Below are 23636 nucleotides of genomic sequence, written 5' to 3'. Positions count from 1 at the left end.
TTTATGGGGTATTGTGTGTAGATTGATGAGGAATAAAATGAATTTAATCCATTTTAGAATAAGGCTGTAACATAACAAAATGTGGAAAAAGTGAAGGGGTCTGAATACTTTCCGAATGCACTGTATGTACAATATGTATGTAGTTCTCAGGGAATAAGATACCATTAAATACCAAGGCTGAAATACCTCTCTGCTATAATTCCCTTCCTATCAATGTTTTATGCTGTTGCTTCCACATTTGTTCAGTCTGAACACTTTTGTCAACGTTTGTCTTTCTGGAGAGGAAGTTCTGTACCAGTTCAAGTCCACGCCAGGAGTATATGATTTCTATTTTTCACTGTGCTCAGAATGCAAGTTAGGTAGTGATCTGAAGAAAATTCAGGAAAGTTGTGAAAAATGGTATCGTCCTGCATGTTGCCTTCCTATCCTCACTTTGTCTTCTGTCTCCAAAACACCTTGCAGACACTCCAAACCGACTCATTTTATGACAGAATCCCCACTCTAAAGACTTTGTCTGTATTACATTTTGAAATGTCACTTTGCGACTCTGCAATCCACTTTAGCGTTACAGTATGTTACCATGACAACTGAATGCAAATGTGTATTACATCGTAACAAAGTGACTTTTCAATAATGCAATGCAGACAAAATCTTTGTCACACTATGAGTCGGACTGGAGTGTCTGTGTGAGGTAGGTTGAGCTGGGGAGCTGACATAACACTATGCCATTCTAAAAGATGATGGAACAGTGGAACATCCCTTTAAGATGGAGATCTTGTTTCCGGCGGCGCAGACAGGACATTCCCACTCAAGCCTTTGGATGGTGCCAGAGCCTTGCTAATACCTCACTCACAATCACTCTTCTTCTTCTCACTACTGGGTGGTAAAGAAATATCACATTATAACATTTTCTCAGTGGCCCCTTATAGTTAGTGAATGATTGCAGCCACAGTGACTGTATACATCATCACAACCCCAGAAAATAGTCCAAATGCAAGACCATTGACCATTATAAAAATGTTGATAATGTAGTGATAATTAATTGTGTTTTGCCTGACTCGGTATAGAACGGGGAACTATATTGTATTTGTTATACATAAATACTCCATAAAGCAGTGAAACATTGATTTTTCTATTGCTACTCCCACTCATCCTATGATTGACTCCATGACTGAAGGAAAATAAACGCTTGATTATGACACGGCACAAAAGTAATTTCTCGTGCTGCATTTTGTCAAGAAGACACACCGTTCATTTCCTTTGCTTTTTTGACCCTGACGATAGAAAATTGCCACCGCTGTTACGACGATTTGCCGTAAGTAAGACGAGGCATGACATCGGAAGAGGCAAAATCAGGGGCAAACAAAAGGAGATGCAAAGCAATCAGGCATGCCTGTGAGCTTTGTTAATGTCAGAGGTGTTATATGGTGCATTTGATACGCTTTGTTCAGCATTAGTCACGCACAACCGAGAGAGTGGTGGAACGGAAGTCTCACATTCTGAAGACACGGGTCTCTTTTCTAAGCTACAATCAGATTCTGATGACATCGCTGCTCTCCCATAGATCCTGGAGAAAACCTGGGCCCCCCCCGCATGTTTCATTTGACTGTCTGTATCAGTAGATGGAGTACCTCTATATGCATGTATGTGCACTTTGACCCTTAGGCCTCTATCAAATGTGTGTGTCATGTTGGATATGGCAGCAAGAATACCCATCTATCTCTCCAGTTGTCAAGCAACACTATCGCTTCAGTGTGAGAGCATGCTTTCAATTTACACAGATCACTGCCCAGGGGTCTGCTAAAAAGTAATAACCCAAGTCCTCGGAAAAGCACTGAGGGGTGAAATTGTGAAAAAGATTCACCTCTACTACTTGCAATGCACGTCTACCCTACTGTTGATACCACAACTATAATTACGAGCAAAAGAAACTGTCATTATTGTCAGTGTTGTAACAACAATATGACAACAAAAGTGTTGTCTACCTTCTTCTCAGTACCATGAAACACAGATCAAAGGAATCAATAATAGTAATTACCTGTGGCTATTTTTGCACAATGTCTAGCAAGAACAAAGTGTAGAACAAACATAGAAATGTGTGACAATGTGTTTTAATTTTCAACTCATTCTTACATTTACATTTACATTCATGGCATTTAGCAGACGCCCAAATACATTTGTTTAAGTAAGTAAATCATCTATCCATCAGTCATCAAAAGTAATCTATGCTAGGACCAGGGGCTATTGGCAGTCACAATGCTAGAAGAAGGAAGAATTACTTTTTTTAAATGTATATTTTTTTTAAATTTTAAAAAATGTTTACATTTACATTTTTTACAGGGGGGTAGTGGGGATGAACAGGTCTTTAAGATGTTAAGATGTAGCCTGAAGAGATGAGTTCAATCTACGGCGGAAGATAGTGACTCAGTGGCAGTGGGAAGCTCGTTCCACCAGTGGGGCGCCAGGACGGTGAAAAGTTGTGACCGAGTAGCGTGACTGCTGCAACACCAGACGGGTGGTAGCATTCTGGATGAGCTGCAGAGGCCTGATGGTGGAGGCGGGGTGCCCGGCCAAGAGTGTGTTGCAGTAGTCAAGGCGAGAGATTGAGGGACCAAGAGTTGTGCTGCTTCTCTGGTGAAGAATGGACATATCCTTCTGATGTTGTAGAGAAAGAATCTACAGGAGCGTGCTGTCGCTGTGATGTTCGCCACACATAATAAGTGGTTGTCAAAGATCACCCCAAGGTTCTTGGCTGTATGGGAGGAGGTCTTGGAGAGGGCAGGCTTTCCCTGGGAGGAAGAGCAGCTCAGTCTTGTTAAGGTTGAGTTTGAGGTGGTGGGCTGACATCCAAGCGGAAATGTCTGAAAGACACACAGAGACACGTGTTGCCACCTGTGAGTCAGAAGCATTGCATTGCATTGTTTGGTGCGAGTGAGCAATGGGTTACTGTAACTAAGTGGTTTCCAGGGCAGGAACTTTTGTTCACCAAACCATTTGAAATACCTGCACTGTATTGTGGAAAGTGGAAATCCCATCGCAACATATTAGCTACCATACACAGAACCAGCTATGTCCACTTAAGGATGGTTTCCTTAACACAGAGTAAGGCTACTCTGGACTGTCAAGCATTTGAATTTTGTTGTTAGTCCTGGGCTTGATATGGTTCTGTGGAACAAGCTCATATTAACAGTTTTATATTTATCAGCATTTTCGAGGATTAAAGAGGCACTTCAACACTTTTTTTAACCTCATATTCATTATCACCAGCACCATACCATATTACCACCGATGACATCATTGGGCGTCATTTTCTTAGGACATTTTCTTATTTATCTTTTTCACTACAGAATGTAGAATATTGCCGTTTTCACAAAACACCAGTGGCGTTTTGGTGGGGCCACTGTCAAAAATGAGGTTGAAAAGTGGTGAAGTGCTCCTTTAACCCGTGAGTAGGTCTACAAGTGTGTTGTGAATGGATCTTTGAGATAAAAAAGCCACTCCCTCACTCCCACGTGGGGCTGGGTAACCAGGCCCCCAAGGGTGGGCCCAACATGAGTGAAGGTGTAGCCTACAAGTCAATAAGTCAATTTCCCCTTCCTCTTGATAGCTGCAGCCTAATAAAGCGTGTAGAGTAATTAGCAATACCAGAGGCACTGGCAGCAGCAGCAGCAACAGCAGTGGCCGTCCATCCAATAGCAACCTCTCCCCTCTTAAACCCCACCACCGCTAGATGATGAAAGTTCTTCCTGTTTCTACCCAAAGCCACCAGGGGGCAGTTGTACACTTTTCTAACCTGCCACAGGGAACACAATGCCTGTGTGTTCTCAGCACACTCTCTCTCACTCTCTCCACTTCTTTTGGGCGGAATTCAAACAGGCCTAATGAAAACAAGTGATGAAACTGAGAGTAACCAAAGCACTTACTGGGGAACACAGTCCTTATACCCACTGGATAAGATAGGCGGAAAGGTTTCGTTATAAATTGGAGTCCTTGAACTTACTTGCGGTTCAATCCTTTTTCAAAAATCAAAATTAATTTTTTCCACAAATAGCTATAAGCGTTGTGTAACATGTAGGCTTAACGTTTTTTTGTGCGTTTTATCTCTGATTAAATAATGTTTGGTTCATGTAAACATTTCTCAAAACTTCAAAATGTATAAATTGATTTAGAGACGAGAGATTAATGACGACTAATCAAACGCTAGTTAATTGGACAAGAAAACGTATAAGAAACTTTAGGCCTACATGTTACACAACGCTTATATTAACTGTTTGTTGAACTGGAAGTAATTTCAACGAGCTCTAACGAACTACATTCTGACGACATGCTTCAGAGCTCTTTTGACATTCTTTGTGGTTGCGATGTACATCCTTTGCCAATAATAGAATTGGAGAAGCCAAGTTCATATCCATGTTAATGGTATGTTGACATAATAACTATATATTTAATATCATAACATTGACTATGGATAGTGAGAGCAGTTGTGGGAATCAGTAGATAGCAATGGAAAAGCGACAGAGAGTAATATGTAACCTTCTTTGTGCTAAGAGCTTTCTCTCATGGTCTCATGGTCATTATTTTGTCTACTCCAATCTTCAGTTTTTTCTTCTTTGTTCAGTTCAAACCCCACTTACCTTTTGCCAAATAGATGTAGTATTCATCAAACAAAACCTTGAAAAGATCTTTTCAGTATTTCACAATATATACTACATTTCAGTGTTGAAGAAGCTACTCTAAAAATGTATTTACTGTAACTAGATTACTTTACAAGGTAATAAGTATAGTTTGTCAAACTAAAGCTACTTTGAAGAAGTAGTTCACTACATCGAAACTACTTCATCCAACACACAACAGACAGCTACTGAAAGATTACCGGTCCATGTGATAGAAAGCGTACGACTGAAACACTCTGAAACCACTGGGAGAGAAAATAAAATAGGTGGAGGAAAGTGGGGAAAGTGGAGGCAGTGAGGGAGTTCAAATGGAATATTAGTTAAAATCCAATGTTTTAATTGTTTTGCGTTTGGAAAAATGTAGTGAGTAGTGACAACAGCTTACTGCACTGCTGCAGTAGATGGCAAAACATAAATTAACTACTGGAGTTAAGTTAACTACTAGGATTTGAATGTAGTTTAACTACTACCACAATACTGCAAAATGCATATCAACTGATAGGACATGTCCACTCTCCAACACCGTTAAACTGACATTTAAATAGTGTATTCTGAGCCTATAATCATTAGACAAAAATGTGGAAGTAGCAGAGCCAGTTTTATCTTTGTTGGGGCCACAGGCAAGATTAATTTCTGCTGAATCAGGAGGCATAGACACCCCTAAACCAATGATAAACATCTTTACAGCACATTGTCTCAGATCCTCAACATATTCTCATACACTGCTCTGTGGAATGTAGAATAGTTCAGCTGGTGCAACATGGTGAATTATTTAATCATACCTCAGTGTCTATTCATTTTCATACAATCATCGGCATGAGTAGAGAAATAGAGACTTACTTAATGTGCCTAGTAAACTTTTCCTTGGTTCTCCTAATGGGCAATTAGAGCCGGTGAGCTTATTGAGCCTATAGAGCAGATCATGGGCTATAGTTGCTGAACACCTCAGCGATAAGACCATGGTTGCATCTTAATTGTGTTAAGTGGTTTCCTTTCCTCATCTTCTCCTCCTCATCACACTGATCTAAAGGACAAATGATAGCTGAAAGCAGCCTGGTGGATGCTCATATGGATTTTCCCCTTACACCTGTCCAGATGATCAACATCAGTGGGCTAGGAGGAGACAAGGAGGTGAAACCGCTCGAGTCCAGACCAAAGAGAAACTGACAATAGTTCCGCCTCTGCCACATAGTGGCCAGTGACTGTAGGGGACACACAGTCCACCCATGTCAGGTCTTATATGTCCAGTTGTGCCCTGCCGCTGTTCCTGTTGCCCTGCTGTGCTAATGTCTGTCTGACCCCTGGGCTCACCACTGCCACCATTACTGAGGAGCTGCCCGGATCAGAACGCTGAACCTGGGATGACGCATGCAGGCCAGGCTACTCCTAGGGTAAGGGACCAACAGCATGCAGGGCTTGTGTAAATGATGTGTCGGCTACACAGTACTGTAAATACCTTCATGTTCCTATCAGCATAGCAACCGGCACAGGTCTACAAAAGGAAGATTGGCTTGCTAGGTGGTAGGTTGAATTGGTGAGCAACCTGAACGTCGTGAGTACAAGTCAGCATTGAGGCAATTTAGACAAAAGTGCTTTTAGTGTTTTTGTTTGCTAATTCTTGTTGCTAATGCTAATGTTTGCTAATAACTTCCCCTGACAACTTACCTCTACCATACCACATACCGTAACCACTCAAATTAGTCATCCTATCATTCAAAACAATGGATGATAGGATGACAGATAATTGCATGGCCAAAAACTACAAAACCACAACTCTCCTTTCAACAGATTCCTTACATTAGCCAATGCAAAACACAGTCAATGGGCTTTAGAGCACAGTATGTACTAAGCTAGTGCATCATGTCCGCTTCTGCTCCCTATACTGCTTAACCACCATGTAAGTCCAAGTACCACGTAGTGCGTAATGCGAACATGCAGACTGTGTTGGAATGTCCAGAAGGCAATTAGTCCTAATTAGGTGCTTGGCTTGTTGGTTCAGACTGGTCACAGCACAGTAGAAAACATTAGTCTTCAAAATGACTTTCATTTGGTTCTCTCCATTCCTGTGGTCATTTAGTCAACAATTTGTAATTTCCTTACCGCAGTGTCTGTCCTGTACTCCATACAGAGAGAACATGACCAGTGTCTGTCCTGTACTCCATACAGAGAGAACATGACCAGTGTCTGTCCTGTACTCCATACAGAGAGAACATGACCAGTGTCTGTCCTGTACTCCATACAGAGAGAACATGACCAGTGTCTGTCCTGTACTCCATACAGAGAGAACATGACCAGTGTCTGTCCTGTACTCCATACAGAGAGAACATGACCAGGTGTCTGTCCTGTACTCCATACAGAGAGAACATGACCAGTGTCTGTCCTGTACTCCATACAGAGAGAACATGACCAGTGTCTGTCCTGTACTCCATACAGAGAGAACATGACCAGTGTCTGTCCTGTACTCCATACAGAGAGAACATGACCAGGTGTCTGTCCTGTACTCCATACAGAGAGAACATGACCAGTGTCTGTCCTGTACTCCATACAGAGAGAACATGACCAGTGTCTGTCCTGTACTCCATACAGAGAGAACATGACCAGTGTCTGTCCTGTACTCCATACAGAGAGAACATGACCAGTGTCTGTCCTGTACTCCATACAGAGAGAACATGACCAGGTGTGAATGAAGAAACTGTAGAGGTTTCTGTCATTCTCAACTGTAGTAATCAGTTGAGAACGCGTTACTGTAACTAGATTGGGAACTTCTACCAGGTCCTGCCAGTTCTACTCACATATTATAGTCTTATTATCTCATATACTGTTGGTGCACTCATCTCAGCTTCTCAACTGTGTAGAGAAATTTCAATTAAATGAAGTGATTAAATATTACTTGATAAAAAAAAAAAAATCTTTTGTATGAAAATTGTATGGACATCTATTTCAATGGATGCAATCATCAATTGTTTTTTTTAATGTCCCACACAATTAAATCAGCTACAAAGAATACAAAGGCTTGAACCACAAAGACAAAAGCCAGAATAAATAAATACAAATCTACTGTATGTCAGAAGTTTATAAAAACATTGATTCATTATTAATTACTATACCCCAGTGTGGCACCATCCCATACGGATCCTTAATAGCTGAACCTATCTCAGTAAAGCTTCAAATGTTGTGAGAGAGGGCCAAGAGGTTGACTTGGGTCATTACATGAAAAGGCAAAACACTTGAGGGGTTGAGAGCGGGGGGGTGGGGATGGGAAGGGAGGGGGGGGGGGGATAACCCTGCCACTCTATAGGCATGAGGACTTAAGCCAAGCCATTACAGAGAGACCGAGGGTGATAATCCACCAAATGGATTTAAGCACTTGAAAGCTGCTGCTACATGTACTCATGCATCACACTTGAACACTAGCCAGAGAAAATGGAGTACCTGCTTCTGACGCTGTAAAAAAAAGTGGACAGTTTGATGTAGGATAGGTTATGATATCATCCACACCTCAGCACACCACCACTCTCACAGGGAAGATGAGAGAACATGTTAGAGATACTGCACACACCGCTTAAATGTGGTCATCTCGGAATATTTTCACGTACAAATCTGCCAATGGGTGTTTAGATCAAAGTGATGAATAAATATTATGAGCCACAAGTGTGAGATGTATAATATTCAGTATTGAAGACTCAAAGGTTACACCGCAGCGGTTGAGGAATGGTTTCCTTACTGAGGTTTCCACCAAGTAAATCATATCATCATATAACCCCCTCCATTTGTTGTCATTAAAGGTACAATCATTCATTTTTCAGCCAAACAGCAGCACTGCCACTTAGTTTGATAATAAAGTTGAAGGGTGGGGTTGGAGAAATGAGATCAAAACAATAGTTTTAAAGAGATTTTGAGGCTATACATTTACATTTACTGACCAAAACTGACATTGTTTACTAAATAAATAGTAAAAACACCTTATATTAAGGATTATGGTGGGGTAAAACAGTTGTATTAACCACATAAGGCATTTATAATGTACATAACCAAAAGCCTGTGTGCTCAGTCTCCTGCTGTACTCCCTGTTCACCCACGACTGTGTGGCCACGCACAGCTCCACCTCCATCATCACGTTTGCTGATGACACCACCGTGGTTGGCCTGATCACTAATAACGACGAGTCAGCGTACAGGGATGAGGTAAGAGTCCTGGTGGACTGGTGCCAAGATAACAACCTCTCTCTGAACATCAGCGAAACTAAGCAGCTGGTCGTTGACCTCAGGAGGAAGCAGGGAGGGACCACGCCCCCCATCAACATCGGAGGGGTTGAAGTAGCGTCGACAGCTCCGTTCTAAGTTCCTTGGCGTCCTCATCACTAAGGACCTAACATGGTGACACCACACCCACTCTATGATCAAGACGACACGTCAGCGCCTCTTTTTGAAATTTGGCATGGACCCCCAGATCCTCACAAACTTTTACAGAGTCACCACAGAGAATATCCTCACCGGCTGTATCACTGCCTGGTACGGCAGCTGCATATTTACCCCCCCCCAATCCCCCCCCCCCAACTGACACTACCTCAGTCTGTCCGTCCGTCCTCCGTTCATCATGATTCTACAAAGACACATTTGCACAATCGCTCATGCACTCACACACTTACATACTACTCACATTTCCAATATTGTTGTTGAGTTTCTGCTGCTTATTATCAAATTTGATTTGATCTGATTTATTCTAGAATCAATTGGTATATATAATTGAAATGGCCATTGAAATGGTCAGGTGTAAATATCGCAGATTGTATCTTCAAAAACGATAAAGACCAGCCTATCAGTGTCCATAAGAAATGCCATTTGATCCAAAAAATACCAAATGACATGCGATCACACAGTTCAGCGTAATTCTGTATCTCACGCTAGCCTGTCTGTCTCTCTGTTGCTTTGTGGCCTCCTCTCCTCCTCCCTGCGCTGTAATTGAACGCTGCCCGCTTCAAATAACCTAAGCTCTGGTTTGGACCGTTCCCTCTGACCCTGACTGGAACACAAACGGTGGAAGATGGCCATCACAGAGAAGAAAGACACAGTGGAGACTGACAGGGCTGTGTTGCCCGGCTGTCACTGTGGCGATTTAATCACATTACTGCATTGCAGAGTGATCTGGCCGCTTTCCCTCTCTCATCTCCTACTCTCACAGCCGTGGTGCTCTATCCCATTCTCCCCAGTCCCCAGGGTGGTGGAGGGGGAAAGGAAGGGGCTAAAGGAGGGGAGCTGGATGGAGGGGGGGGGGGGGGGGGGGGGGGCTTTTTCTCCTGGATTTGCAATGTACAGCAGTGTATGCATCACTGCAGTATTCAGATTTTATTAAGAGGTGGAGTGAAGCCATAACTAGAGCTGTGAACCCAGTCAGCTATGACAGAATTTCCAAGACTGAGCTTGATCATGTAATGTTCAGACTACATAATGTTGCAAACGGAACTTTCCTTTTCTCACAGGACACCTTATTTATTCAGTGTATTGAAGGGTTTGCTTGCATGTTTGCCTCAGAAAAGATAGTGCCCTGACCTCTCTTCAAAGGAACATACTCAACCTTTGACCCCCCATGCCCCTTGATGAGATCCACTTCAACGCCCACAGCTGTAAAATGAGACATCCCCTCTCTTTGCTCCACACATTTCTAACCAATGTTTACCGCCTGTACTTCTGTGAGCAACCGTTCCTTCCACTCAATGTCTTTCTGGGGGAGATTAAACTGTATCAACAGCATTGTCAGTAGGAATAAATCATGAATGCAAGCAAGGTCAAAGAGCAATTCACAGAGCTGCAGCTGGGTCTTGAGCAGACCAACAGTTTCAGGTGCATTTCAGTAATAAAATGTAGTTTTTTTTCTTTTGAGAAATAATGTTATGATAAATAAATAAATCAAGTCAAATCGTGCTGTGCTACAGAATGCTGCAAGCTTTCTATTAACATATTCACAAAATCAAAGGTACCATAATCAACATATTTTTACTTCACACTAGAACTTAACATTAAATGTAATTGGCTAACTCTGGTGAGAATAGTGGCTATTGCTATGTATACAAACCAAGAATGTGGATTGTAATCTCTGGCCCATAGACTTCCTTGAAGCTCAGAAAACATATACTGTAAGTAATTGTGTTTATTTGGATGGACTACTTCTTCAGAAACAACATTTTAGCATGGCTGTGGTGAGCACAAAATTCACATTATTATTGATAAAGTAGAATGTGTTTGCTTATTAATTCAAATGACAATTGCTCATGGACTGTGGGAAGGAGGAAATTTGCATTTTTTTTCATTTATTCTGAACAATGTAGTGTGCAAAACCAACCCTGTTAAATAACTAAAGTATGGTGTGCTGGAAGGTCAAATACAACCCACATAATCACTCCACAACCGGCCAGCCTGTCTGTGATTGCACCCATTCTGAACTACCAGAGTGGAATTATTTACTCTGTTTTGCTTCATGTCATGGTGCAGTATGCATGAAAATAACCATGTTCAATTGGCATAGTTGACTGATTAGGAGCAAAATTCTGCTTGAATTTTTTCTTCCATAGAGACAAGCACACGCACAAACACGCACACGCACACACACACACACACACACACACACACAATTATTTTCAATCATAATAATAGGTGTGAGTTCCATGTACAGGTAATTTTCTGTAAGGGTTAGGGTTAGTATTTGAATTTGAAAAATACATTTCATTCTCTGACTTCTGTTCAGGTTGGCCAGCCTGTCGGCTCCTCTTCGCTTACTTGGCCTGTAAGTCACCGATAAGCTGATCATTCCCTCGCTTTGGACAATTAAACCTCTATTACCTCCTCCACTGGACCAGGCGCTCTACGTCAGGGTCTAAGGGGTCCTCTACCACGAGCAGCCAATGTATCCCTACACCATGTCTCTCTCATTTCCTGGTCCAGCTTAAAGTCTATCAGGGGGATTTGCTCTCTCAGTGACGCATCACTTGAGCTGTGCTTTGTTCTGCACCATTGGCAGAGGGCACCAACCCAGGACGGTAAGGCACCAGCCACTCATGTTAGTCATTTGAAGAGAAACTTGTTTGACAAGGAAGGTTGTAAAGGTTTAGAGGTTGATATAACTGGATCAAAACTCGTTGTCAAAGTTGAAGACAGTGGCAATCTCCTAGGATTTGATCGCTAAATATACTGTATCGTATGCTATCATTAAGCAATCACATTGTTGTTACACATGGACCTTTCATTCTGTCATGTAAACTGTACTCCCATGCATTTTCTTTTCAATGGTTATGACAGGTGGAGTATCACCCAGACCACACCCCACGAGTTCATTACCCCAACCTCTTTATGCTCTTTATCATCCCCTCTCCAACCTACTTACCCCCCTTTGATACTCTGGGAAAACTCCCTCTCTCTTGCCAACAGATGCATGATATGTGTTTCTACTGAAGTACAACTTCTTTCACTCAGCTCCTCTCAAACCATTACTTATTCCGATTGAAAACTTGGCTTACTTGGATGTCACTCAAACATCTTAGCTGTCTTGATGCATATGTTTCTGCAGTCAAGTTTTGTTACAACCTCAACTTCAGAATGTCATTTATCTTGAAAAAAAAAAACTTCATTGGCAATGGCAGGAGATCTTTCCATTTTTGTATGAGCCAAGTTTGAATTGAGATCTAAAAGGCTGTTTGATCTCCTTTGTTTCATATTGGCCAAGTGTCACACTTTTATCCGTTGAATCGCTTTTACAAATGACAATTTCATTTCATGACGACATGAAACAGATCTTTTATTGATGTGACTGAATCTCTTCATGAAAAATACATGGTTTCCTCTCATCACTACCACAGGTCTTTAACGCAACGTCAACTGTGAGATGTCTTGGTGTCCAACCTCAGTGGGATTCTGCTTAGCGCACGTCGGCATTTGCAAAATGTCAATAAGCACACAGTAAATTATCTACAAATCCCGGGGAGAAGCAGCTTCTGTCAAGTCAATACTTGCTGTTGATTAATCGTCTGGCAGCGAACTCTCTCAGTAGCCTATAATTTATGTAGAACAGAAACAAGACCTTTGTTGATCCATGGCCCACTAGAAATCAGAGTGCATGGTGGGAAATGTAATTCAGGGGAAAATCTGCCAGACTTGCCAAAATTGCAGGGGTCCTCTTTATTTATTTATTAGCAGTTTTTTTGTTTTTTTTATCGGTATTGATTGGATTTTGTTTTCTAATTTCAGAGGACGGGAACTTTGTGTTATTACGTAGTTAAAATGTTCCTGAATCAATTTGGTTGTGACTTATTTGATGCAATGCAATCAGTTTGTGGGTGTAGGGCCATGAATTGTGCATGAATACGGTATCTTTTTTTTGTTCCATGTCTTCAAGCTGCTTAAAAATGCTGATCGAGTCAACCTAATTAGCCTATGATTGTGCAATCATGAACAATTATTGTGTCATTCTCAGGCTCATTATGCAATGACAATTAATTGCATATGCTAAGTGTCACTATTTAGATATTTTACTGTACATTCTTCAAGTAATATGGCATTTTCACAGACACCGGCAGTGGTGGGTGTAATCATTGGGTTCTCACATCTCCACTGATTTGGTAGCATAATATTTCTCCTCTGAGCTGTCAGTAATATAAGGGTTTGCTGTTGAGAGAGGTTCACTTACCTGAATATCTCTCCACCCACTGACTATGGGCAAGTACAATAACATTCACAATACCACACCATGAAAATGCTTTGAATTGTGCCCTCATTGACATTGTTGCCAAATATAACCAAATCATAAGACAACTTGACAAGACAAATCTAGGTCAACCATGTGGCTGATAATTGATCATAGATGAATCAGTCATGCGGTAAATTGTTTGCTAACCCATTTGTGAAAGTGCATCCATTCAATGTGACAATGTTAAAGTTGTTGCTTTTTGGGGGTTAAAGTGATGAAATACCTAGACCTAGATGACAGCCTGTAATTTGACTAAAGGTTGCTTGAAGAGTCCAGGCTGTTGGGAGTAACCACCAAAATAAAAGTACCTAATAGTCCATTAAGTTCAATGTCAAATATGTTGAACTTGACATTGACATTTCTTCAAGTGAGCTCTCCTCTGGACACTGCAGATCGGGAAAATATACATATATGTCTTAGCTTACCAAACAGGTCAGCACTTCATCAATAAGTTATGTTTTAGGTTGTCATCTCCTAATAAAATTGGAGAAGAAGTGCTTATACTGTATCCTTTGCAAAACATAAAGTGAAAATGCTGTGATTTATTCCAATTTATACCAATGGTGTCAACAATGGTTTCATATCCCTCACAACCAAGATACAATGTATACATAATTAAGTATTTGATGATTTCTTTCCTTGGAGGGTGTCAGCGATGCTATGCCTTTAATTGAATATTCACCATTCATTTACTGACATACAGTGCATTCGGAAAGTATTCAGACCCCTTCACTTTTTCCACATTTTGTTATGTTACAGCCTTATTCTAAAATGGATTAAATATTTTTTTTAAATATATTTTTCCTCATCAATCTGCACACAATACCCCATAATCACAAAGCGAAAACAGGTTTTTAAAAATATTTATAATTTATAATAATTTATTAAAAATAAAAATGTATCACATTCACATACCTATACAGACCATTTACTCAGTACCCAGTTGGATGGGGAGTGTTGGTGCACAGCTATTTTCAGGTCTCTCCAGAGATGTTCGATTGGGTTCAAGTCCGGGCTCTGGCTGGTTCACTCAAGGACATTCAGAGACTTGTCCCAAAGCCAATCCTGCGTTGTTTTGGCTGTGTGCTTTGGGTCGTTGTCCTGTTGGAAGGTGAACCTTCACCCCAGTCTGAGGTCCTGAGTGCTCTGGAGCAGGTTTTCATCAAGGATCTCTCTGTACTTTGCTCCATTCATCTTTCCCTCGATCCTGACTAGTCTCCCAGTCCCTTGCCGCTGAAAAACATCCCCAACATTCACTGTAGGGATGGTATTGGCCAGGTGATGAGCGGTGCTTAGTTTCCTCCAGACATGACACTTGGCATACAGGCCAAAGAGTTCAATCTTGGTTTCATCAGACCAGAGAATCTTGTTTCTCATGGTCTGAGAGTCCTTTAACTGCCTTTTGGCAAACTCCAAGCGGGCTGTCATGTGCTTTTTACTGAGGAGTGGCTTCCGTCTGGCCACTCCACTATAAAGGCCTGATTAGTAGAGTGCTGCAAAGATAGTTGTCCTTCTGGAAGGTTCTCCCATCTCCACAGAGGAACTCTGGAGCTCTGTCAGAGTGACTATTGGGTTCTTGGTCACCTCCCTGACAATGGCCCTTCCCCCCCTATTGCTCAGTTTGGCCGGGCGGCCAGCTCTAGGAAGAGTCTTGGTGGTTCCAACCTTCTTCCATTTAAGAATGATGGAGGCTACTGTGTTCTTGGGGACCTTCAATAATGCAGAAATGTTTTTGTACCCTTCCCCAGATCTGTGCCTCGACACAATCCTGTCTCAGAGGTCTACGGACAATTCCTTCGATCTCATGGACTGGTTTTTGCTCTGACATGCACTGTCAACTGTGGGACCTTATATAGACAGGTATGTGCCATTCCAAATCATGTCCATTCAATTGAATTTACCACAGGTGGACTCCTATCAAGTCTTCGAAACATCTCAAGGATGACCAATGGAAACAGCATGCACCTGAGCTCAATTTCAAATGTTATAGCAAAGGGTCTGAATACTTATGTAAATGTGATATTTCAGTTTTTGATTTTTAATAAATTAGCAAACATTTCTAAAAAAACTATTTTCGCTTTGTCATTATGGGGTATTGTGTGTAGATTGATGAGGGAAAAAAAACTAATTTAATCCATTTTAGAATAAGGCTGTAACATAAGAAAAAGTGTGGAAAAAGTTAAGGGGTCTGAATATTTCCAAATGCACTGTATGTTTTCAAAATGCACTTTCTTCTCCAACATCTGTCTGTAAAGAAGTAATAGCCCAGGAGGAACTTTGTTTGCAATTATGTTGAAGCATCCTGTGTTTAAAGGCTTTGGGAGTGATGAAACACCCTCACAACTTCCCTGAGTGACTGGAGAGGAGTGGTAGAGAGAATCATACAGTAGCGCTGTTCACACACATCACACCAACTGTCTTTGCCTGTGCCATGAACACTCATTAGCTAAGTAAGCCAATTAAAAAGAGAGTGGGGAAAAAAACCACCTGTGTATGGATCGTTAAGATAATTACCTGTGGATAATGATCAGTCTGGCAGATTGTGAAGAGTCTGGTTAGTTGAAGAGCTCAATTATCGACATTATTAAACACAAGATCAAAATGAAAAGATGGAAAATAATTCAGAGACGGGCAGATAAATAATCTGATTTTGGTGCACAAGGCTGACTTTTTGTGGCCCACGTTCGACCCCAAGAGACCAAAGGCACAAAATGTCACCGCCTGATTTCCCATGGAAAAATGCCTGCCTCCTTCAACCTTTTATTAATTACAAAAAAGGCAAATGATACAGGGCGATGATTTCCCTCTGTCTATCGGCATGAGAAAGGTCTCGTCTGTCGATCAGAGGTGATGGAATTTGTTTTAAAAGGTTCTGAAGGGTCATGTAGGCCTCTTGGGATGACATCAATGAGGGTCAGTCCTCTTGGGTTCCTCTGCATAATTCAGATGCTGTTATTACAGTATCAGTAATATGCTTCATATGCAACCCACATACTGTAGATAAAAGACCAGTTGGAGACCAGCGAAACAGAAGAGTGAAATTAAATGTTGTTTTCTTGGTATAATATTAGCAGTCTCCAATGATCACTTGATGTCACCACATGACATATTCCCTCATACTCTCATAGCAGACCCACCTCTTGCCTTACTATTCCGTACTATGCCTACTATTCCTCTATTCCAAGATGTTTACAAAAAGCTGCTTTAGAGTCTGAGTATGAAGAAGGTTTGAGTGTAGAGACAAGTTAGAGAAATGTTGAAGGCAATAGGGAAACCTTGATGAGATGAAAATGATCTTGAGGCAAAACCTTATGCCAACATCTCTACGTTAGCTGTTCACTCAAGCTCCTGGGAGGGAATGCAAATACCTGTAGATGCTCAGGGGGAAGTATGCTGGACTCTCATTGGCATATACTCTGCCATATATTCATACGTCTGTGTCACTTTCTTTTAATCAAGCTGCTGGAGCCTTCAGAGCAAACAGGTTAAAGTGAGCATTTCCAAATACTGTATGTGCTCATGTGCTCATTGTGATTCCCCTAGCAGGTCAGTCTGCTACGAGATGCAGGCTCCGGGGGGATCCCTGGTAAACGGTGTTAATGTAGAAGGAGGTGTAACAACTTAGCATAATTTAAGTTGGGAGTTGAGTTGGCTCGTAAACAAAAATCCAACAAACTTGGAAAATACATGTCATGCGAGGATTGTATGGAAGGCCGGCTTTCAGTACTGCAAGGAAGAGAGTTGAACATGTTTGACAAATGCTTTTCAAACCCAATATGGCCCAATTCCTTTCTGTTTTAGCTTCCACCACTCAGTTCAACCCACAATAGTACACTATGTACTGTACTATATATTATTGGGAGAGAGTTAAATTGAAAGGTAAGAAACTCGAAAAGAAGAGTCATTGACATGGTGCATGATCTATTAAATGTTCATACAACATCATGCACTATATGTTCAAGTCCAAGTCATTGCTTATTATTGTTATTAATGATTTGTTATGCCTTATTAACATCCTATTACTAGATCTCCTTGACAATGTCACCCATAGCCCTGTATCATAACCTGTACTGTATTGCACTTTTCCTATTCGTCAGATTATAAAACATAATTCTCATGATACAAAAGGAAGAATCCCATTCGTCACATTATAAGACGTAAATCATAGAGATGATACAAAAGGGAGAATCCTTTGACAGGTGGTAGGTTTGGGGTGGCTTGGGGTGGTTTGGGGTGGCAATTTTGACGAAAGTGCTTTTAGTGGTTTTGTTTGCAAATTCTTGTTGCTAATGTTTGCTAATACCTTCCCCTGACAGCTTGCACTTACCCTAACCACTTCGAAGCAACCATTCTACGAGCATGTGGAGGGAGGTTTCTTGGAATGTGAAATTCAATGAACTTGTGAACACATTCTCCCATCGCTCTGTCCAGTTCAATCCAAGCCAGATAATCTAAGATTCTCCAGACCTCCAAAAGAGGCACAAGAACAACTTGATTTGTCTCTAGCGGTCTTCTATTTTGACGAAATATGACATTACCTTTCAATATTGCCTAGATGTAGTATGAGGCGGTTTGCGATGATACCATGTGGCTACCCAAATTAGTCTTCTGGTCTGGATTGTAGTGGATTGTAGTAGATTGTAGTGGTCAGATGATAAATCCCGGGTGTTGATTGGCTGAGAAGATCCTCCCTGCTTGTTGTTGTATGAACCAAAGATTCACTGAGAGGATATCTATATTTATGGTATGTGTATCATATCTGTGGTGCATTGAGACAGCATACTGTATGTCTAATTAAAGACCCCAGGCAAACCTGATCAAGTCAGATCGCCCTACTGATATAGATAGTGGCATGCATTCATAGTAATACACATCTGTGTTTGCAAACCACCTTCAGTATTTTCTCTTGCGTTGTAGAAAAGAATTGTCACTTTCTATTCTAACTGGACTTGTCGCAAGGTGTTAGTCTACGACATAGCACTGGGTCACAGAGCAAATCAGATATGAAGTCATTGTAACCAAGGAGGCGACAGACAGAAACAAAAGTAACTTTATCTTCACCCCTGTCATTCAGTGGTCAAATCACAGTACACAAAATGCTGGATTTACAGAGCTCCAGTGTAAACAACACGATATCAGCTAGGTATGCAAAGCCACGAAAATGAGAGCAACACCGGCAGCAATGTCAAGTATTTGGCTCCAGGGACGTCTGATATCTGATATCTGATATCTGCACACAGGAGCTGCTGCAAGTGTTTCACATTAAATGGAAAAGTACAGATGTTGGTTCTCCACCACCCCTCCTCCACCACCCCTCCTCCACCACCCTTACTCTGATGTGTAAACATGATTCTGTCCTTTCAGCGGTGAACAAAACCAAAATAATCCTACAGAGAGGCGCGGGTGAACAAAGCTTTGGAGCGTCACCTCAGAGTGAAGTACATGTACAGTATGACACATCCACTTCTCCATGCATTTATCTGTGATCTGTGACTCCGTAATGAGCTTTCACAAGGCATACATCAAAAGGCAAAACCTCTTATAAGCTGGAAATGATATCATGAAAGGAGAAGCAAAATAGAATATACCTAAATAACCAAAAGGGAGAAAATCTAAGCGTATTGAAGTTGTCCAGTTGTGATTTTTAACCTACAGTTGGTTCCTTCCAGTAAGTCTGCCTCTGTACCATGTTGTTTTTTTTGTTTTGATTCTTAGCTAGTTCCCTTCATTCTTCCACCGAGGTTTCATTACTCATCCCAGAATCCTTTGCTCAGTTACAAGAATTGCTGCGGGCGGTTTTTAACAATACCCTTTGTGCTTCAAACCCCAATAGGGCAGCTGAACACCCAGGAGTTTGTCTTTATCCATGATAAAAAAGCAATTTTTATACAATTCTGTAATTGATCCTCACAAAACCATGAATCGGTGCTTTGAGGCAGTCAGCTGGTCAAAATTCAATGGGGGACAGAAGCACGTTGGTGTCCTCATTGTTGATTGATAAGAGTAAATAGAGTGAACTTATGATTGTCATGTTTTTCTTTTTTAAACTGTGGCTCTCATGTGTTCATGTATGCTCCTGTTCACTTGATCAACTTGCTTCACAGGGAATATGCAGTCTTTATTCCATGTAATCCAAAAAGCATACACTGTATTATTGTAAACGTGGCAAGCACATATGTCCTACATGGAGGTATCAACTCCCTCCCAGCAGAGCGCAAACCAAACAAAAAAACACGTTTATCACCACCCAGACAGGTGAGAGCATTCATCGATGCGCCCAAAGGTGCTATCCTCTCTCCAGTCTAGCGCCCCCCGGTGTTACACATGGGTCTGCATGCGTTTCTGCTGGGGCCGTGTGAGGTCCGAGTTCTGGGAGGAGGACTGGGAGTAGTGGGATGAGGAGGAAGCGGAGGCCTTGCTGTCCTTGTCGAACTGCACATAGCCGTCCTGCTTGCTGTAGCTGCTGACGCTGCTGTCACACTGCGTGTCGATGAAGGAGCTGGAGTCGCTCAGCGAGCCTCGCTGGTACTCCCGCTCACACAGCTCGATGGAGCTGCTGCCCATGCCCAGCACGAAGCGCTGGCTGTAGTCGTAGAGGCGGTTGGGTCCGGCCCCCAACGTGTTGTAGATGTTGGTGAAGGACATGCCTGTTGGCACGCGTTGTTTTCCCATGGTGGCAGAGGCGGGATTACGGACTTCTGCTGTCTGGTTGGCTGCCAGGGACATGGTCGGGGTGGAGTGGTGCTCCTTGAAGGTGTTGACACTGTAGTAACCGTTGGTGGGGTCCTTTTCATGTGGAAAAGAGGTGGACAAAGACATGAAGGGAAGTTAGGGATTATACAAAGATATTTTCTTTTGGCTGTAAAAATCGTGATAAATCAATAGGAAAACACATCCATTCTCTACATCAGTCATATTAGGGAAAGATAGTACACTAATTTCTTTAGTTTCTAGTTATCTATCCATCTGCATCACTCTGTTATTGTACCTTTAATAATCCTGATGTAGTTTCTGTTTTGTAACTATAATGAACACATTTTATTCACCGAGGTTAAATACATGTTTTAACCTACTGTTATGAACACATGTTATTAACAGAGTTTAAATACATAATGTTGACGTGCTCTCAACCCCAAAACTGCTAGGCGTAAAACAACATCCCTGGTTTCTCATGAATTGGATAATTGCTTGCTTGAAACCCAAATGATGAGAAAATGAGAGAACAGGCTGATACGTGCAACATGTTAAAGACAGATGACATGCTTTAAGGGTGTGAAATAGTAATCTGCCTCAAAGGCAGAGAAATCCTGTTGTCAGCTAATTAAATGGCCTTGAAGATTCACATCTTGGAGCAGCATATGCTGAATAATTGCCATCACATTTTCAGTCACGTCCAAAGTGTGTAAAGCATCTTCTCCTCCTTTAGTTCTCTCTGTCTTTTCTAGGGTGCTCCATTTCCTCCTTGAAATGAACTGATTTTTAGATTCCAGTATGAGGGAGAAAGAGTTTTGCCTGCCGACATCCAAAAAAAAAAAAAAAAAAAATTGCTGTCAAAGCTGCAGATATCTTTGTCTGCACTTGTGGCTCGGGGCTATTGCTAAAGAACTCTATTAGGGAGTGCAAGATAGAAGGGGATGGAACTCCAAGCAACTGGAATCTCAAGGGTGGGAATTGAATTTGTTGAGGATGACATACGTGAGGAAGGTCTAGGAGAATATATTGGAGGATGTGACCTGGGAGATGGAGAGGGGTGGTCCTCACAGATTACACCCAGAGTTCAAGAGGTCAAAGGTAACATACAGTGGGTGGAAATCCATTCAGTCTGCAAGCTAAGAGTCTGTTTTCTTGGGTTTTACTGAGAATATATTAATCATATTCACATATCCGAATACTTTGGTTTGCTAATGCACTACGGCACACGTTTTGAGCTGTCAGTGAAGGAGCTGTCAATCAAACATACATTTAGATCACCGTACATTCGATTTACATTATATGCTTTTTCCTCCAGGTGTGCAGGACCAATGAAGAAAGAAGATTTCATCGTTTTAGACCGAACAGATCCACTACAGTCAGGTACTTTTCCATCAACCCCAGCAGGAAATTTCAACCTACCATTCAAAGGAACAATAGTAATTCTGCCATTGTCAAGAATGCGTAAATGAAATTAGAGTGAACTAAGAAGCACTCTACTTGCTTTGAAAAAACCACTCTCCTCACTCTCTCTGGTCTTCAGTGTCGCTGTTCATTAATTCCTATTCTTTCTAAAGCATACTGTAGCATGTGCTTTTATGAAATGAATAATCAAGTATGATTAGTCGCAGAGTGGTCTATACATAATAGAACTGAGGAAACCAAAACACACAAACAAACATGTTGCTTCCATCCGCAAGTTTAACATTTAAGAGACCGACACTTTTGAACAACCCTCTTAACTTAAAACACAGAATTGAAATAGTGGCAGAGTAAAACACATGCTACTTCCTTGTTCCTGTTGGGATCTAATAGGGTAAAACCATTGAACGAAGCTCATGAGGTATTTATGTAAGTTATATCCTTCAAGAAATCAATGGCTATAGTATATCATTCATTTAGAAGTCCAAAAATTGATGTACCAATGCCAGATTGCCCCTTCAATTGTGTAGAGTGAAGGTCGCCATAGACACTGGTCTTGGGTCAGTTTTGCATTTTTGATCCACCAATGGTTAAGATCAGATTTTGGCTTAAGGCACGCTTATCCTAGATCCATGGCTAAGAGCCACCTCAATCCAGAGCTTAACTAATGACACCTTTGACCCTGAATCCCCTTCTCTCTGCCCACCTTGATGTGCTGGAACTCCTTCTCCTCCTCCTGTAGGACCTCCAACTGCTTTAGGACAGGCTCCTGCTGAAACTCCCCGCGGTCAATCTGAAACATCATAGGGTTCAATAAGAAGATAAATGCCATCCTGAACAGATGTATTTACATATGGAAAGAGACGGTGTAGCCATTTTGTTTATTGGCACGACTATAAAACAATATGCTACCCAAAGGCTTTTGCGATACTCATGTAGAATTTGTTAAAAGTAAGCTTTGAATTGGTCCATCAAAAATAACCGGTAGACAGAGTCGGATGTGCTTATGCTATGTGAAGGAGCTGCGTTGGCTCACCATCATCTGCTTGATGGCTGTGTGCTCCTCGGTTCCCCGCGCTGCGTTGTGATCTTTATGAACAATCTCCACCCGGATGTCGTTTTTCGCTGAGACCACTCCTTTGAGATCTAGAAGAGAAGAGACGGAACTGATTGGCACAGAGGACAGAACAACTGGCACCACATCACAGCACATCACAGCACATCCCAGTACTGTAGCTTCAAACGCCATGGCCTTCAGATCTGTTGATAGGAGCTATGAGAGTCCCTCAGCTACCGCAGGGCCACAGAATCATAGCCTCCTCTGTGGTGTGTGTGAAGTGACATGCAAGCATACACAAATTGTTTCCTACTGTTTTCCTAGCTCATTAAGGTATGTGAGGAAGCCATGAGTGATGGAGTGGTTTAAATACTGCAAAATCCGTAAGCTACAGTACAGCATCACTTAACACCAGGGGAGGCTGGTGCAGGTAGAAATCAGGCTCGTTGTAATGCATGGAATGGAATGAGAAATGGTATCAAACACGTTCCATTCCATTCCATGCATTATAATTACCGAGAAATCGGAGGACGGGCTCATTGTCATGCATGGAATGAAATGAGGAATTGTATCAAACACCTCTGATTTCTGCCTCCACCAGCCTCCCCTGCTTGACACATGATCGTAAATGCTTATACTATGAGCTTATGTCAACTACTGCTTGACAGAGTGTGCCAGAAGCATGAATGCATGATTAGAACTCATAAAAGTGTCATATGTTGCTAATAAATGGATAGTATAATACAGTATAATAGTCCTTACATAGGGCGAAGTGTCACGGAAATTGGTACTAACTGTCGTTTGTATAGGTCTTACTCTCTGTTTTGATTTTGCCCGCCAGGTCCTTCTGGCGTGAGGAAAGGGAGACGGGCAAGGATGACATGACGAGGTGCACATCCTCTGTGGTAAACAACAACATCAACAAAAACAAAAGCAAAAATACAACAACAACATGGTTAACAGTAGCCTGCATTGGCCGGAAATCTGTATCGTTACACTCCACTGTGTTGGCTGGACTATATCAGATAAGGATATTGCTTTCGGGCCCTAGCTTCCAT

The 23636-nt window shown here is 41.7% G+C and overlaps 1 protein-coding gene across 1 annotated transcript in view; it reads right to left on the bottom strand.

Moving 5' to 3' along the window:
• Nucleotides 1-19727: 19727 nt before the first annotated feature.
• Nucleotides 19728-23636, bottom strand: part of kirrel3a (kirre like nephrin family adhesion molecule 3a) — a gene marked incomplete at both ends in the record, with an annotated part of 55397 nt that continues 51488 nt past the window's right edge. The window contains 4 exons of the mRNA XM_083665286.1: nt 19728-20195; nt 22228-22314; nt 22558-22667; nt 23395-23478. Coding sequence (XP_083521412.1) covers nt 19728-20195; nt 22228-22314; nt 22558-22667; nt 23395-23478 — 749 coding nt within the window. The remainder of the gene's footprint in view (nt 20196-22227; nt 22315-22557; nt 22668-23394; nt 23479-23636) is intronic.

This window comes from Argentina silus, assembly GCF_951799395.1.
Source record: "Argentina silus genome assembly, chromosome: 2".
Taxonomy (NCBI): Eukaryota; Metazoa; Chordata; class Actinopteri; order Argentiniformes; family Argentinidae; genus Argentina; species Argentina silus.
This window is presented reverse-complemented; position numbering and strand designations above follow the sequence as displayed.